The sequence below is a fragment of the Palaemon carinicauda genome, chromosome 6, assembly GCF_036898095.1.
Source record: "Palaemon carinicauda isolate YSFRI2023 chromosome 6, ASM3689809v2, whole genome shotgun sequence".
In the NCBI taxonomy this organism is placed as follows: domain Eukaryota; kingdom Metazoa; phylum Arthropoda; class Malacostraca; order Decapoda; family Palaemonidae; genus Palaemon; species Palaemon carinicauda.
Genome location: NC_090730.1, coordinates 28,235,968 through 28,250,454, shown reverse-complemented (window position 1 = coordinate 28,250,454; position 14,487 = coordinate 28,235,968). Strand labels below are relative to the sequence as shown.

Below are 14,487 nucleotides of genomic sequence, written 5' to 3'. Positions count from 1 at the left end.
ATCTCCAATATAAAAAAAGAAGAAGAAAACAAAGTTAAAAAAGTGTCGAAAAATAATGATCAATTCATTTTGTATTTCAGGGAATATTTCCATTAACGACACGCTGTCATATGTCTCCCTCAAGGCCGTTCAAAGAATAGACACGTCTTGTCAATTAAATATATTGGAATCGATATTCCAGCCATTTCCTGAGCTCAGGGACAGAGGACTGTCTCTAAGCGCACGTTTCCAACGGTAAGGTGGAAACATCTCGCAAGAGGGAGGCGAAGCATTTCTTTGACCCGTGGCCTTTAGGTTCCTGGAAAACTAGGCGCTTCTTCTTCTTCTTCTTCTTCTTCCTCCTCCTCCTCTTCTTCTTCTTCTTCTTCTTCTTCTTCTTCTTCTTCTTCTTCTTCTTCTTCTTCTTCTTCTTCTTCTTTTGGTAATATTTTGGGCACGCATGACGGGATGCGGTACTTGTGTTATCTTCTCTGAAGCCTATTTTTCAGTGCTTCTTTTAACTATCGCGACAACTTTAAGAGAATGACATTTTATAGCAGGTGTAGGAATTCTCTATAGCTTCATACTCTTATTATTTGGATATTTCAGTTTTTGAAAAATTTGACTAGGTTTCGGTTATTTGCAGTTGAGTTGTGATCTCTAACTTAATAATAATAATAATAATAATAATAATAATAATAATAATAATAATAATAATAATAATTATTATTATTATTATTATTATTATTATTATTATTATTATTATTATTATTATTATTATTATTATTATTATTAGCTAAGCTACAATCCTAGCTTGAAAAGCAGGATGTTATAATCCCTAAGGCTCCAACCGAAAAAACAGCCCAAAAAGGAAATAAGGAAACAGATAGAATAGTATGGCTGAGTGTACCCCTAAGCAAGAGAACTCTAACCAAAGACAGTGGAGGACCATAATACAGAGGCCATGGCACTATCTAAAACTAGAGAACAATGGTTTGATTTTGGAGTGTCCTTCTCCTAGAAGAGCTACTTACCATACCTAAAGAGTCTCTTCTGTCCTTATTAAGAGGAAAATAGCCACTGAACAATTACAGTGCAGTAGTTGACCCTTTGAGTGAAGAAATTTTTTTTCGGATATCTTAGACTTGTCAGGCGTATGAAGAAAGAGGAGAATGTGTAAAAATGCGCCACATTATTTGGTGCATGTGTAAGCAATGGAAAAATTAGCCGTAACCAGAAAGGGATCCAATATAGTACTTATTCGTCCAGTCAGAGGTGCCAATACCTCTTCAGCGGTAGTATCTCAACGGTTGGCTGGTACCTTGGCCAACCTACTACCTAATATCTATTATCATTAGATTATCAAACGAAGAGAAATCTTGCCATTGTGAATGAGAAGTCTGGTTTCATTACTGAAACTGAAAAATCTATAGCAATTCGTTCAAGGATATTTTGCTGGTCAACAAAATAAGTTATTTTCTTTTGATCTCTGTAGATGGAAGCTGCAGTGTTCTTAAAATATTTTATTTTTCCTTGTTTCCTTTCCACACTGGGCTATTTTCCCTGTTGAAGCCTCTGGGCTTATAGCATCCTGCTTTTCCAGCTAGGATTGTAGCTTATCAATTAATAATAATGATAATAATTATAATAATAATGATAATAATTATAATAATAATGATAATAATTATAATAATAATGATAATAATATGCGACACGTGAAACTTTAGTTCATCACCGGAGTCTTAATGGATTTGGAATATCTAAATACTGAAAATATCTGAAAAAGAGAGTTTTTATGTTCTTAATTATGTTTTTATGTCTCGTTAGAAAAACTGTAATGCTCTTTGGTGTATTCCAGTGTTATGGCACAGTCAGAAACTAATTTCAAAAAGGGAAAGAAACTCTCCTATAAGATAGGCTATACATTGCTCCCACGCCCGGCCTACACAAGGATGTGTAAATCAAACACCAAAGCTGATTAGTTATACAGAAAATATAATTCAAGCGGAATTTAATTTCTTCATTCTGGGAGCAGTAATACTTCACCTTTTGTGACCTGAAAACTCATGAAATATAATTCTATGTTATACTCGGCTGCATTGAGGATGTGGTAATTTCGATAGCTTATTTGACCTTGTCTTGAAGTGCCATTCATTTTTAGTAATTTTAAGAAAAATCTGTACTCATGAGAAGAAAAATGTGCATATATCTTTCTGTGTGTAACATTGATAGAATGCGATCAATTAACTCCATATTTCGACTTGCCTTTTTCCAGCCCGGAAGTAGCCTCTCTCACTATTGGCTGCAATAAAGGGACATAACATGGAGGTGCTTTTGTCAGAGTTTCTGGGTGGACGTAGCTTACCTAGGTAAAGAGGTGTCACATCTAGCCTCTCATATATTAACATGTATAATAATAATAATAATAATAATAATAATAATAATAATAATAATAATAATAATAATAATAATAATAATAATAATAATAATAACAGCAGTTATGATGATAATAACAAAGAACATTTGAGAACTGACAGATCAATTATTTGTTTATAGAAAACTCCACACAGGCTTCATTTTTTTTTCTTTTTTGAAAAAAACTGGTGTATGAAGGTATATTCGTGTGAAGGAATGGGAAGCTAGAGTGTAGAATTCAGAAGTGGGCCTACATTGTTCAACCTTGTAACTTTATTCCTCTAGCAAGGTCTTGAAATTAAGCCAATTTCGGAGTTTTTTCCTATTTTAAGACGATTTTTTTAGAAGTCTCAATTACGGTTCATTGTCTTTCAAATATTCATAGTGATAAAACCATTAGATGGATGATAATTCTTCACTGGGTGTTGATTTTTGATAGGAGCTATGCCAATATTTTGACGTACTGAATTTGAAACTATGATTAACAGTAGGCTAGTAATTGCATTAGTTCTAAAAAGAATAATAATTTTTTGTGTAATGGGAGTTGTTCTCTTTTAACTCTTCAATTTCTATTATTAACAATACTATAACTGCACTTTATCCACCATCATTGTCATCATTATTAATAGGCCTAGTATCATTACTGGTTTTATTAGAATTATTATAGCTTAAATCCTTTCTCGTTATTTTTAGATTACCCCCAATATCTTTTCTCTCTCTTTCTCTCTCTTTCCCTCCATTGAGAACCGGTCCAGTGCCCCCGGAACGATCCAGGAAAGGCCCTGGAAAGACCGACATCCTCCTGCCCCTGCCAGTAGATGCAAGAGGTTGCACTATATAAAGTCACGACCGACTCCATGCCATCATGCAGTCACCTCCAGGTGATCCAGGATAAGACATCAACGCCCTTCTCTTCTTCTGTGCCGGATAAGCTAAAGAGACGGGCTCTCGTCGACAGTAAGTCTCCCTCAAACGTTGGTGATATTGGGTTCCAGTAATGCATTGCAACTTGCACACTCATTTTGTTTTCGCGAAAGATTTTGGAAAGTAAAGTGCTTTGTTTTCTTACTTTCGCGAGATCATGAAATTGCAGTTCCTTATTGTTACTGAAATTCTACTCAGTTTTCTCGCATTATTATCTTGATATCTTACTTTGAGTTATAAGTGTATTCCATTTTTAAAAGTTTATTTCTTACATGGCGAAAGTTTCTTTCTTTGTCCGTATCTAAAACAATTCCTAGATTTAAGTCTGTGTGCTGTTTAATCCCTTGAGTTTTCGAATAGTAAGCAACCTGTTTTTTTATCTTGCAAGGTGTTCTCAAAACACAAATTAGATGTTTTTGTTTGTCTGAAATAAGGTTCAATGGGCAATTCACATCGTTAGATGGTTAAAGGTTGTTTTTTTTCGTAAATGATAAGACTTCAAAGGGGTAAATTACGTTCTCAGAGAAGATATGTTTAACTTCAGTATTTCATTTACCTGGAAAATTCATCAGTTAATCTTTATAATAGATGGCCAATAAAGCTAAAAGTCAACAAATTTTCTATAGGTTATGATAGAACCATCTTTGTGTTTAAACAAAATTGTCGTTATCATTTTGAAGAATCTTTAATATTCTTGTTACGCCGAAGTCCTTCATGATGGTGTATAGAACTGATTGTGTTTGGGAAAAGCAAAGGCAATTTCGTTTCTTTTATTAACTTTTGGGGCCAAAGCAGCATACAAAAACAGGTGCAAGAGGGCAACACACAATAAGAGATCATTCATGTAAAGGTAGTTTATAAAGTATTTTGACACTGAATTAAATGGCACTTTTGTTGTACGAACCAAAAAATAAACAGGAATATGTTTGCTTGACTGCAACTTAGATTTATAATCTACATCCCTTTTAAACTTGAGTTATACATATCTGTCATGAATAAACTTCTTCAACTTTTGCCTAGATACAGGCTTTGTAAATAAATCTCCAATGTACACATCAGAAGGTACATACGCTTGATCAGCAATCTTATATTCAACTTGTGATCTTACATAGTAGTACGGTACTTAATATCCATATTATCCGACCCTTGATGATGGATAGGATTTTTGGCCAATGCTATAAAGCTCCCATGTTGTCTACATACAAAGGCGCACTACTTTTGTCACAGTTTGATATGTTAGAATACAGCTGCCTGAGAAAGTTTGCATTTTGCATAGCACAAGTCATAGCCATGTAATTTGTCTCAAAAGTAGATAAAACTACTACTTTCTGTTTCTTACTTTTCTATGAAATCAAAGAACAATTCCTATTGAACTAAAACCCATAACCTGTGATACTGCATCTATCTTCTGAAGCTTCCCAGTCTGAATCCCAATAACCAATCTACTTATATTTTAAGCAATATTGCAGTGTAATTTTGATGTACTTCAGTACACGATTGGATATACTGAAGTGAGCTATGGTATTGACTGTGACAACTTAGTTACTACATAACTTAAATCAGGCCTTAGTTTCTATCAGTCATAACATAAATTAAACTTGCAACAATTTCTCTATACTAACTTAGATCAGAAAATTCAGTTGAATCACAAGAAGTGATCCTGCCTACATTTAGATCACATGGAACAGATTCAAGCTATCACTCCTTATGAAACTTCTCAAAAATTCTCTCATGGTATTTTCTTTGATTCATACTTATAGTCTCCTCTGAATAAAAAGTGAATTCAATTTCTAAAAACGAAGACGAATGCCCCTATATCTTTCATTTTGAATCTGTTCTTGAGAGACTTCTTTATGGTATTGGATACATCATTACTGCTGACTAAAAAAAATCAAATCATCTACCCAAATCAAAATCATGGATATAGCCTTGCCTTTAAGTTTTATGTAAAGACAAGAATCACCAACAGATTGGATGAACTTTTGATCACAGAAACTTGTGCCACATACTCCAGTTTTTGCTACTGTGTTTCAATCCATACAAAGATTTGTTTAATTTACAAACAAATTTCTCTCCTTTTTCAGTTGTCCTCTTAAAACCTTTAGGTTGGTCTAAATAAATTTCCAAATCTATATAAGCATTCAAGTAGTAGTTTTTACATCCATCTGATAAACTTTTGCATCCTGTTGTACTGCTATCTGCATCAACATACAAATTGAAGTGTATCATGCAGTTGGTGCCAAGGTTTCTTCATAGTCCACATCTCTTACTTGCGAGTATCCCTTTGCTACGTATCTTGCTTTGAATTTTCAGCGTTGTCTTGACCAAGTTTCACAGCATATATCCACTTTCCGTCAATAACTTTTCGGTCTTCAGGAAGTGTTACCATTTCAAAAGGGTAGTTTTATTCCAAGGCATTCATTTCCTCTTTCATAAATTCTTGCCATTGAAGGTAACAGTATTCAATAGAGCATCTTGCAGCATTTGATATGTCATCTTCACCTGACATAGTCATCCAACTACTAAGGTTTGGTTCGTCATCTTTGAAGGTATCTTCTTTCTTCATTTGCTTATTCATCTTCAGCTTCTTCAATCTCTAGTTGCATGCTTTGTTCAGTTTCATCAGTTCCTTTCTTAGATGGGAATATTCTTCTACGTATTGATGTTTAAATATTTTCTTTCACATACAAAGTTTTTACTGAATTTCCCGCATCTTACACTTCACATCGTCTCGCTCAGGAAAATACATAAGGCACGCTGAGCTCTGTGCGTCGTAGCCCAGAAATGTCCCTTGTTCACTGTGAGCATACATTGTCTTCTTATATTGTACATATGCATAATATACAGTTCCAAAGATGTGCATATTCTTCAAGCTTAGCTTTTGTTCAGTCATTATTTCAAAAGGAGTCTTTCCTGTTCTTGGATTGTAACATCTATTATCTGATGTAGGCAGTTGTCTTTACTACATACGTCTGAAACTTTTTTAGGTAACTATCCATCTAACAACAAATATCAGGCCATCTCATACAAAGCACATGACATGAACTATACTATTCTGGTGAGGTGAATATGGGGCAGAAGATTTATGCCTTTATCTGTCCTGGTACGTTTCACAGAATCATAAGGTGAACTGTCTTTTAAAAACATTTTGGTAGCTATTACTGTGTCACTTTTGTGTTTCAAGTACATTATCACACCAGAGAAATAATCAACAAAAGAAATAGCAAACCCGAAGTCCTCTCTTGCAGGGGGTCAATGCGACCAATCCGATCACATTGTACTAACTCAGGTCTTTTAATAGATTTCTTATCTGGTTCCCTATTTCTGTACTGTGTTATTTTTCCTAATGTTCATGTTTCACAATCAAAGCTCATTTTACCATGAATTTTCGTACCTTCAACAATATCTAACTGCAAAACATCTTTCACATTACTATGGCCTAAGATTTTATGCCACTCTTCCAAGTTATGGGCACCAAGCTTTGCAATTACATTATTGAGAAAATACGACTTTTGATGCGTCTGGATTCTGAATTTTGTACCATCTGGAGCAAATCCTTCTGCATGCTCAGGAGTAAATGTAACATTTGCACCTCTCTCGGTAGGTGGTTTGACAGCAAGTATATCTTGCTTGTAAGAGGGTATTTGTAATATATTCTTTAGCTCAACGTCTTGTACATTCCCATCAGTGTCATACAGCTCGACACCTGCTACACCTCTATCTGACAAAATACCTGCAGTCCTGCTGCCATTTGCAAGTTTTATTATGTGGCCTTTTGGGTTCAAATTTCTCATCAAATTTTACAAATTTGTGATTTATCATTAATAATGTGTGTAGTAGTACTGTACTACAATCAACTATAATTGTATCACTACAATTTGGGTTGTATTACAGCTGGCTTTAAAGGCAAAATTATTAGATCTTACACCATCATTCTCGCATAGATCATCTATTTCATGATCGTTACACTCAATTTTCACAGATATTTTCTTCCTACAATATTTTGTGCCATCGAGTATTTTTTTTATAAAGAATAAGAATCATATATATAAAAACTCTGAAAATACTGTAACTAGCAAGAGAGAGAGAGAGAGAGAGAGAGAGAGAGAGAGAGAGAGAGAGAGAGAAAGAGAGAGAGAGAGAGAGAGAGAGAGAGAGAGAGAGAGAGAGAGAGAGAGAGAGTAGAAAAGTATTATAGTTTTTCTATTTAATGCAAATCGGATTAGAAGACATCAGTATTTAGGGTATTGATTCAACTCATCCCTTGAAGTATTTCATGATAGAAAAATGTATCTAAATACGAAGAATGACAAATTGCAAAATGAACTTTACCTATAGTCTCCTGTATGACACCATACATAGTACACACTGATATCTCATGCATTAAACATTCCAGTGCGTCTCGCAGCTGCTCTCCTGCTTTGGTCCTTGGCCGCAGCGTGTAATGGCGCCAAACTTCCCACCCGGGGGTACTTGGCCCCAGGTTCAGGAGCTAGGCCTAACGCAGTTGGAGGCTCTGCAACATCTGGGTAAGTATTAGACAAGCCAATTTTTAGCCCATTCAGAATACAGTAATGGATGCTTGTTGCTTCGTACAAGTATTATAAGTCAGCTTACAAGCATGCTTGCTCTTGTGTATCATTCAATTTTGCACCTTTCATCAAATCTAGTCTAGTTTGAGGCGTTAATGGATGGAAATGGTTTAGTTAATCCGCGATAGTTTCTACAATGTTTACTTTAGATGTCATTCTTCCGAAGCATCAGTTTGATTACAATCTGATTGAATGTTAACCGATATGTTTATCTTATCCAGTAGGGTAAGCCATGGTGTTAATAGTCTCCTTTAGTTTTACACAAGTATACAAATGAAAATAGATTCCTTTAAAAAAAATCTGTATTAAAAGGGATAAATATTTTATAGTATTTTCTATTGCAACAAGTTTTTGTTTAAGAATATTTGGTCAAGGAGAAAATGCTGAAATTATTTTGAAACTAAGCATTTACTGATAGCGCAAACCACTTATCATTATTTTTTCTTTATCAAACTAGAAGTAAGGATTAGGAATCTACTATTTTATTTGTACCCGACAGCAATCTTTTAATACATCCCTAAAAATCAGTATCTTAGAAAATTAGAATTAATATGAAAAAATAATTACCATTTCCTATAACTCACAAAACAAACTTGTGCACTACTTCTTTTGTCGTACAAAGACTTCATCTATGCTGAGGTTCACAGAAAAAGGACAGGCATTGTGTGGGTTGACTCTTTTTGTAAACACATTATCATCTTTGGACAGAAGTAAAGAATTCAATAGTACCTTACTGAATCATTGAAAATTTCTCTTAGAAACTGCCTTATATCATATATGGAATTACCAACTTAATATTAACAAGGTCATTTTTTTTTCACAGATCAGCATCAGCGTTTGGCAGCTCTTCTGGAACCAGTTTTGGTAGTGGAAGTTCTGGAGGTTTTGGCTCTTCAGGTAGCTTCGGATCATCCTCTGGTGTCAGTTCTGCTATAAGCTCAGCTGCTTCTAGTGGCCATGGATCTTCCAGTGCTTTTGGGTCTGGTGGCTCTGGTGGTCATGGATCATCCAGCACATTTGGTTCTGGGGGAGCTGGTAGCCAAGGATCATCTGGCACATTTGGATCTGGTGGATCTGGTAGCCACGGATCATCCGGCACATTTGGTTCTGGGGGAGCTGGTAGCCAAGGATCATCTGGCACATTTGGATCTGGTGGATCTGGTAGCCACGGATCATCCGGCACATTTGGTTCTGGGGGAGCTGGTAGCCATGGATCATCTGGCACATTTGGATCTGGTGGATCTGGTAGCCAAGGATCATCCAGCACATTTGGTTCTGGGGGAGCTGGTAGCCAAGGATCATCTGGCACATTTGGATCTGGTGGATCTGGTAGCCACGGATCATCCAGCACATTTGGTTCTGGGGGAGCTGGTAGCCAAGGATCATCTGGCACATTTGGATCTGGTGGATCTGGTAGCCACGGATCATCCAGCACATTTGGTTCTGGTGGATCTGGAAGCCATGGATCATCTGGCACATTTGGATCTGGTGGATCTGGTAGCCATGGATCATCAGGCACATTTGGATCTGGTGGATCTGGTAGCCATGGATCAACCGGCACATTTGGTTCTGGGGGAGCTGGTAGCCAAGGATCATCTGGCACATTTGGATCTGGTGGATCTGGTAGCCACGGATCATCTGGCACATTTGGATCTGGTGGATCTGGTAGCCACGGATCATCTGGCACATTTGGATCTGGTGGATTTGGAAGCCAAGGATCATCTGGCACATTTGGATCAGGTGGATCTGGTAGCCACGGATCAACCGGCACATTTGGATCTGGGGGAGCTGGTAGCCATGGATCATCTGGCACATTTGGATCTGGTGGATCTGGTAGCCGTGGATCATCTAGTACATTCGGGTCTGGTGGATCTGGTAGCCATGGATCATCTGGCACATTTGGATCTGGTAGCCATGGATCATCTGGCACATTTGGATCTGGTGGATCTGGTAGCCATGGATCATCTGGCTCATTTGGATCTGGTGGATCTGGTAGCCATGGCTCATCTGGCACATTTGGATCTGGTGGGTCTGGTAGCCATGGATCATCTAGTACACTCGGGTCTGGTGGATCTGGTAGCCATGGATCATCTGGCTCATTTGGATCTGGTGGATCTGGTAGCCATGGATCATCCGGCACATTTGGATCTGGTGGATCTGGTAGCCATGGATCATCTAGTACACTCGGATCTGGTGGATCTGGTAGCCATGGATCATCCAGCACATTTGGATCAGGTGGATCTGGTAGCCATGGATCATCTGGCTCATTTGGGTCTGGTGGATCTGGTAGCCATGGATCATCTAGCACATTTGGATCTGGTGGATCTGGTAGCCATGGTTCATCCAGCACATTTGGATCTGGTGGATCAGGTAACAAGGGATCATCCAGTGCTTTTGGGTCTGTTGGATCTAGTAGCCATGGATCCTCTGGTGCTTTAGGGTTTGGTGGATCTGGAGGACTTGGATCATCTGGCTCATTTGGGTCTGGTGGATCTGGTAGCCATGGAACCTCCGGCACCCTTGGATCTAGTGGATCTGGAGGTCATGGGACATCTGGTGCTCTTGGATTTGGTGGTTCTAGCGGAACTGGTTCATTCAGTAGTTTTGGATCTCGTGGCACAGGAAGTGGTGTAGGATCATCTAGCGGTTTTGGATCTGGTGGTACTGGCACTCATGGATCATCTGGCATTAAAGGATCAAGTGCTTTTGGTAGTGCATTTGGTTCAGGTGCAGGTTTTAGTCATGGAAGTGCTTCTGTCTCAGCAGGTGGTTCTGGTTCTGGCCATGGAAGTAGTTTTGGTACTGGGGGTGGTCCAGGTGCTGGAGCTGGTTTTGGATCTCATGGAGGAGGTGGTTCTGGTTCTGGCCATGGAAGTAGCTCTGGTACTGGGGGTGGTGCAGGTGCTGGAGCTGGTTTTGGATCTCATGGAGGAGGTGGTTCTGGTTCTGGCCATGGAAGTAGCTCTGGTACTGGGGGTGGTGCAGGTGCTGGAGCTGGTTTTGGATCTCATGGAGGAGGGGGTTCTGGTTCTGGCCATGGAAGTAGCTCTGGTACTGGGGGTGGTGCAGGTGCTGGAGCTGGTTTTGGATCTCATGGAGGAGGGGGTTCTGGTTCTGGCCATGGAAGTAGCTCTGGTACTGGGGGTGGTGCAGGTGCTGGAGCTGGTTTTGGATCTCATGGAGGAGGTGGTTCTGGTTCTGGCCATGGAAGTAGCTCTGGTACTGGGGGTGGTCCAGGTGCTGGAGCTGGAGCCAATTTTGGATCTCATGGAGGAGGAGCTTTTGCTGCTGCTGGAGCCCATGGATCGAGCTCTGCAGCTATAGGAATTGCCGGAGCATTTTCCAGTTCCGGATATGGAGGTACAATTATTCTTTTTTTGTTATACTGTAATAGTAATTATTTGCCAGATACAACTATAATTTGCCCAAACATGAGATACAAAAATACTATGCACATTCCAAAAACTTTTATATGTTATTAACAAATTATTATCATTTCAGGATCGAGTGCTGGGGCCTGCCCAAACTTTGGCAGATGCTCTAAACCAGCAAGCTACAGCAAAGAATGTCGCTCTGATGGAGACTGCGGTGCTTCAGAGAAATGCTGCTTCGACCCTTGCTCTCCTAAACAGCACTGGGGCTGCAGGGCTCCTGGGGTTAAGTCAGTAAAGCAGTGGTGAGAAAAGGCTAGGAAACGCAATGCTGAATGTTTTTACTCCTTATGTGGTCACCTGATGTATCTAAGTTGAAAGCAACCCCAAACATGTTTAATTTATGAAACAGAAAGTGAAGAGAATTTCGAAGCTGTCTACATTTTATCAAGATCTTCTTTAGAAAATGTAATACCATAGCTACCGATCTATCTGTTAAGCTACCTATTCATATCTAGCCTGATTTTATTTAAATTAATAGTTCAAAGCTGAATGCATTCGTTTTTACTCATATTTGATATGACAAGATGATTCAGGATCCATACCATTGTGACTTGAAATTGATCCTTCATGAAATAAAAAACAAACTAGAAGAAATCACTTTTAGTATCTTGAATTATTAACTTTGTGTTATATATTCACAATTGTGTTTGTTCCATTGCTCTGTATGCACTTTGCAAGATATAAAAAGGAATAAGTTATTATTCTTGGATTTGCAAACTTGAAGAATAAATAACAAAGCAATTTATGGATAGTTTCATTTCTGATGTAAAAATGTTTCATGTATTTTATCTTATTAACCTGATATAATTCTATATAATAATAGCACAGTAATCTGGTTGAAAGGAAACAGTTCCTTTACTAAATATCTGTTAAACCTCTTGTGTGAAATTACAATATACTCGTATATCATACATGGTAACTGTTTGATTACTAATTTTGAGGTGATTTAATATGATTAATGGAAGGATTCCATAATGATGCCTTCACTACTGGATGGTTTGGAACCTATATCACAGTTCTTGCCTACATTCAGACAGTTTCTAAAAGTTAGAAATTACAAACTTATTGTATTAGCTTATTGATCGATCCACATGTACATTTCTCGGGGATCAGGGTGTTATTCCTTTCTGATCCCTATTTGGATAATTTGAAAAAGAACACGGTTGCTTTCATTAAAGGTGTTGCCTGCTAAGAGGAATGAATTTGGCTAAGATCTTTCAGAGAACCATGTTTAAGGCCTTTGAGTATTTCTATAACAAATCATTCGAGATTCATTCATATGCAGTAAAAATAGTCAGTCCTATATATAGAATTAAATCTCTCTCTAGATGAACACTATAAATAAATTTTCTATTCTTCAAGTGCTATTTAAGTCACACTTCTATAGAACACATTCTTCAACAATATTGTGTCGAGATGGAAATACGTTTATGATGAATCCAACGCTAGTTTCTTTTGACCATTGCTTTTGTTTTCCCTTTTTGGGGCAAATGTACATTAGACAATGATGTAACACGGAAGTTGCGTTTAGGTTTCCTTGGTTGTAAGCGAACTTAATTCTTCTTCTTTAACTTATTTTTTTGTGTGTAAAACTTACTGCTATCTTGCCCGTTGGTTGTTTCACCTCTATGTAGCTTATATGTAAGCGATAATTGCAAGTAATATGCTGTGTATGCCGAAGAAGAGTTCCTTTTGTGTATCTTTTCCAGCAATTACATTACCCACCTTAAAAACAACCCTCTGTACACCGAAAAAAAAAAAAAACATTTGCCACAATCCAATCTATCGGAAGTAAGCCATAGTCTACTTAACTCTAACTAATACTAACTCTAACTAATAAAGCACATAAATGCATGATAAAGACATCTTATGAATATGCAAAAATAAGTTGCTTAAAACAAATGAGCATAGATAACTTAATTATTAGAGAAAGAGAAGTAGAGAAAATATCTTTGATGAAGAAAATGATAATTCAATTGGTACCTTATAGGGTAGTCCAAAAAGTTCCTCAGATCGGTAACAATCGCGAGCAGTGTTACCAATCTATCAAACCAGACAAATTCCCTGAAGTTATAAGACTTATATAATACACTACTTTGGAACATTATATAGCACCCACTTATTGAAACATGTAATAAGCTACAATTTACCCGGGTATTATGTCACAAAACAAGATCGAGTCTTATCCTACGCTGGAGACCATGCCCAATTTTTCTTAACATCCTGGAGCAGTATTTGTTTATTATTATTATTATTATTATTATTATTATTATTATTATTATTATTATTATTATTATTATTATTATTATTATTAGCTAAGCTACAACCCTTGTTAGAAAAGCAGGATGCTGTAAGTCAAAGGGCTCCAACAGGGAGTAATACCCCAGCGAGGAAAGGAATTGTAGCCTAAAGGGGCCCATACACGTTAAAAAAAAGCGTCAAAATTTTGCATCAAAATTTTGATGCAAAATTTGAGTGTGTGTAGGACGTTTTGATGTTAAAAAAAGATTTGAAGCAAAATTTTGATGGATCAAATCCGTTTGATATTTTTTGACGAGTCGTCAAATTTTTGATGCAGGTGACTGACGAGGAGATAGGATCGCCATGTCTGTGAAGAAGGAGGCAGCCTTGTGGAGAATTAAGTCGGATGATTATAGCAATAGTGCTAAGAAAGCCGAAGCCTATGACATTTTATTGCAAAAATATCGTGAGCATTTTACTTCCGCCACATTAGAAGATCTGAAGATGAAAATAAATAATCTGCGAACAAATTTTCGCAATAAACTTCGAAAAATTTCCTTTCAAGACATTGAACATAAAAGTGGACTTAATCATAGCAGTGTTGAAAAAAAAAAAAAAAAAAAAAAAAACTTTGTTTCATCTCTTTTGTATCGCTTAATGAATTTTCTTGAAACTCGTTGATGAGAGTTGAATACTTCAATGGCGTAATTTATGGAATTGTTGTCGTTGTTATTGTTGTTGTTATCATCATCATCATTATTAATATAATCATTACTATTATCATTATTTTATCATTATTATTATTATCATTATTATTATAATTATTATTATTATACTTATTATTATTATAATCATTACTAATTTCATTATATTATTATTATTATTATTATTATTATTATTAT

The 14,487-nt window shown here is 37.0% G+C and overlaps 1 protein-coding gene across 2 annotated transcripts; it reads left to right on the top strand.

Annotated features, from left to right (window-relative positions):
• The first annotated feature begins 3,197 nt into the window (after positions 1-3,197).
• Positions 3,198-12,085, top strand: LOC137642532 (PE-PGRS family protein PE_PGRS47-like). 2 transcript variants are annotated; one of them, XM_068375162.1, is made up of 5 exons: positions 3,198-3,351; positions 7,715-7,847; positions 8,734-10,740; positions 11,155-11,270; positions 11,412-12,085. In XM_068375162.1, exons 1-5 carry the CDS (start codon positions 3,213-3,215, stop codon positions 11,588-11,590), a joined length of 2,574 nt encoding a protein of 857 aa, XP_068231263.1. In that variant the 5' UTR covers positions 3,198-3,212; the 3' UTR covers positions 11,591-12,085. The 2 variants fall into 2 exon arrangements, with proteins under 2 accessions (XP_068231263.1, XP_068231262.1); XM_068375161.1 differs by having other exon boundaries at positions 8,734-11,270.
• The last annotated feature ends 2,402 nt before the right edge of the window (positions 12,086-14,487 follow it).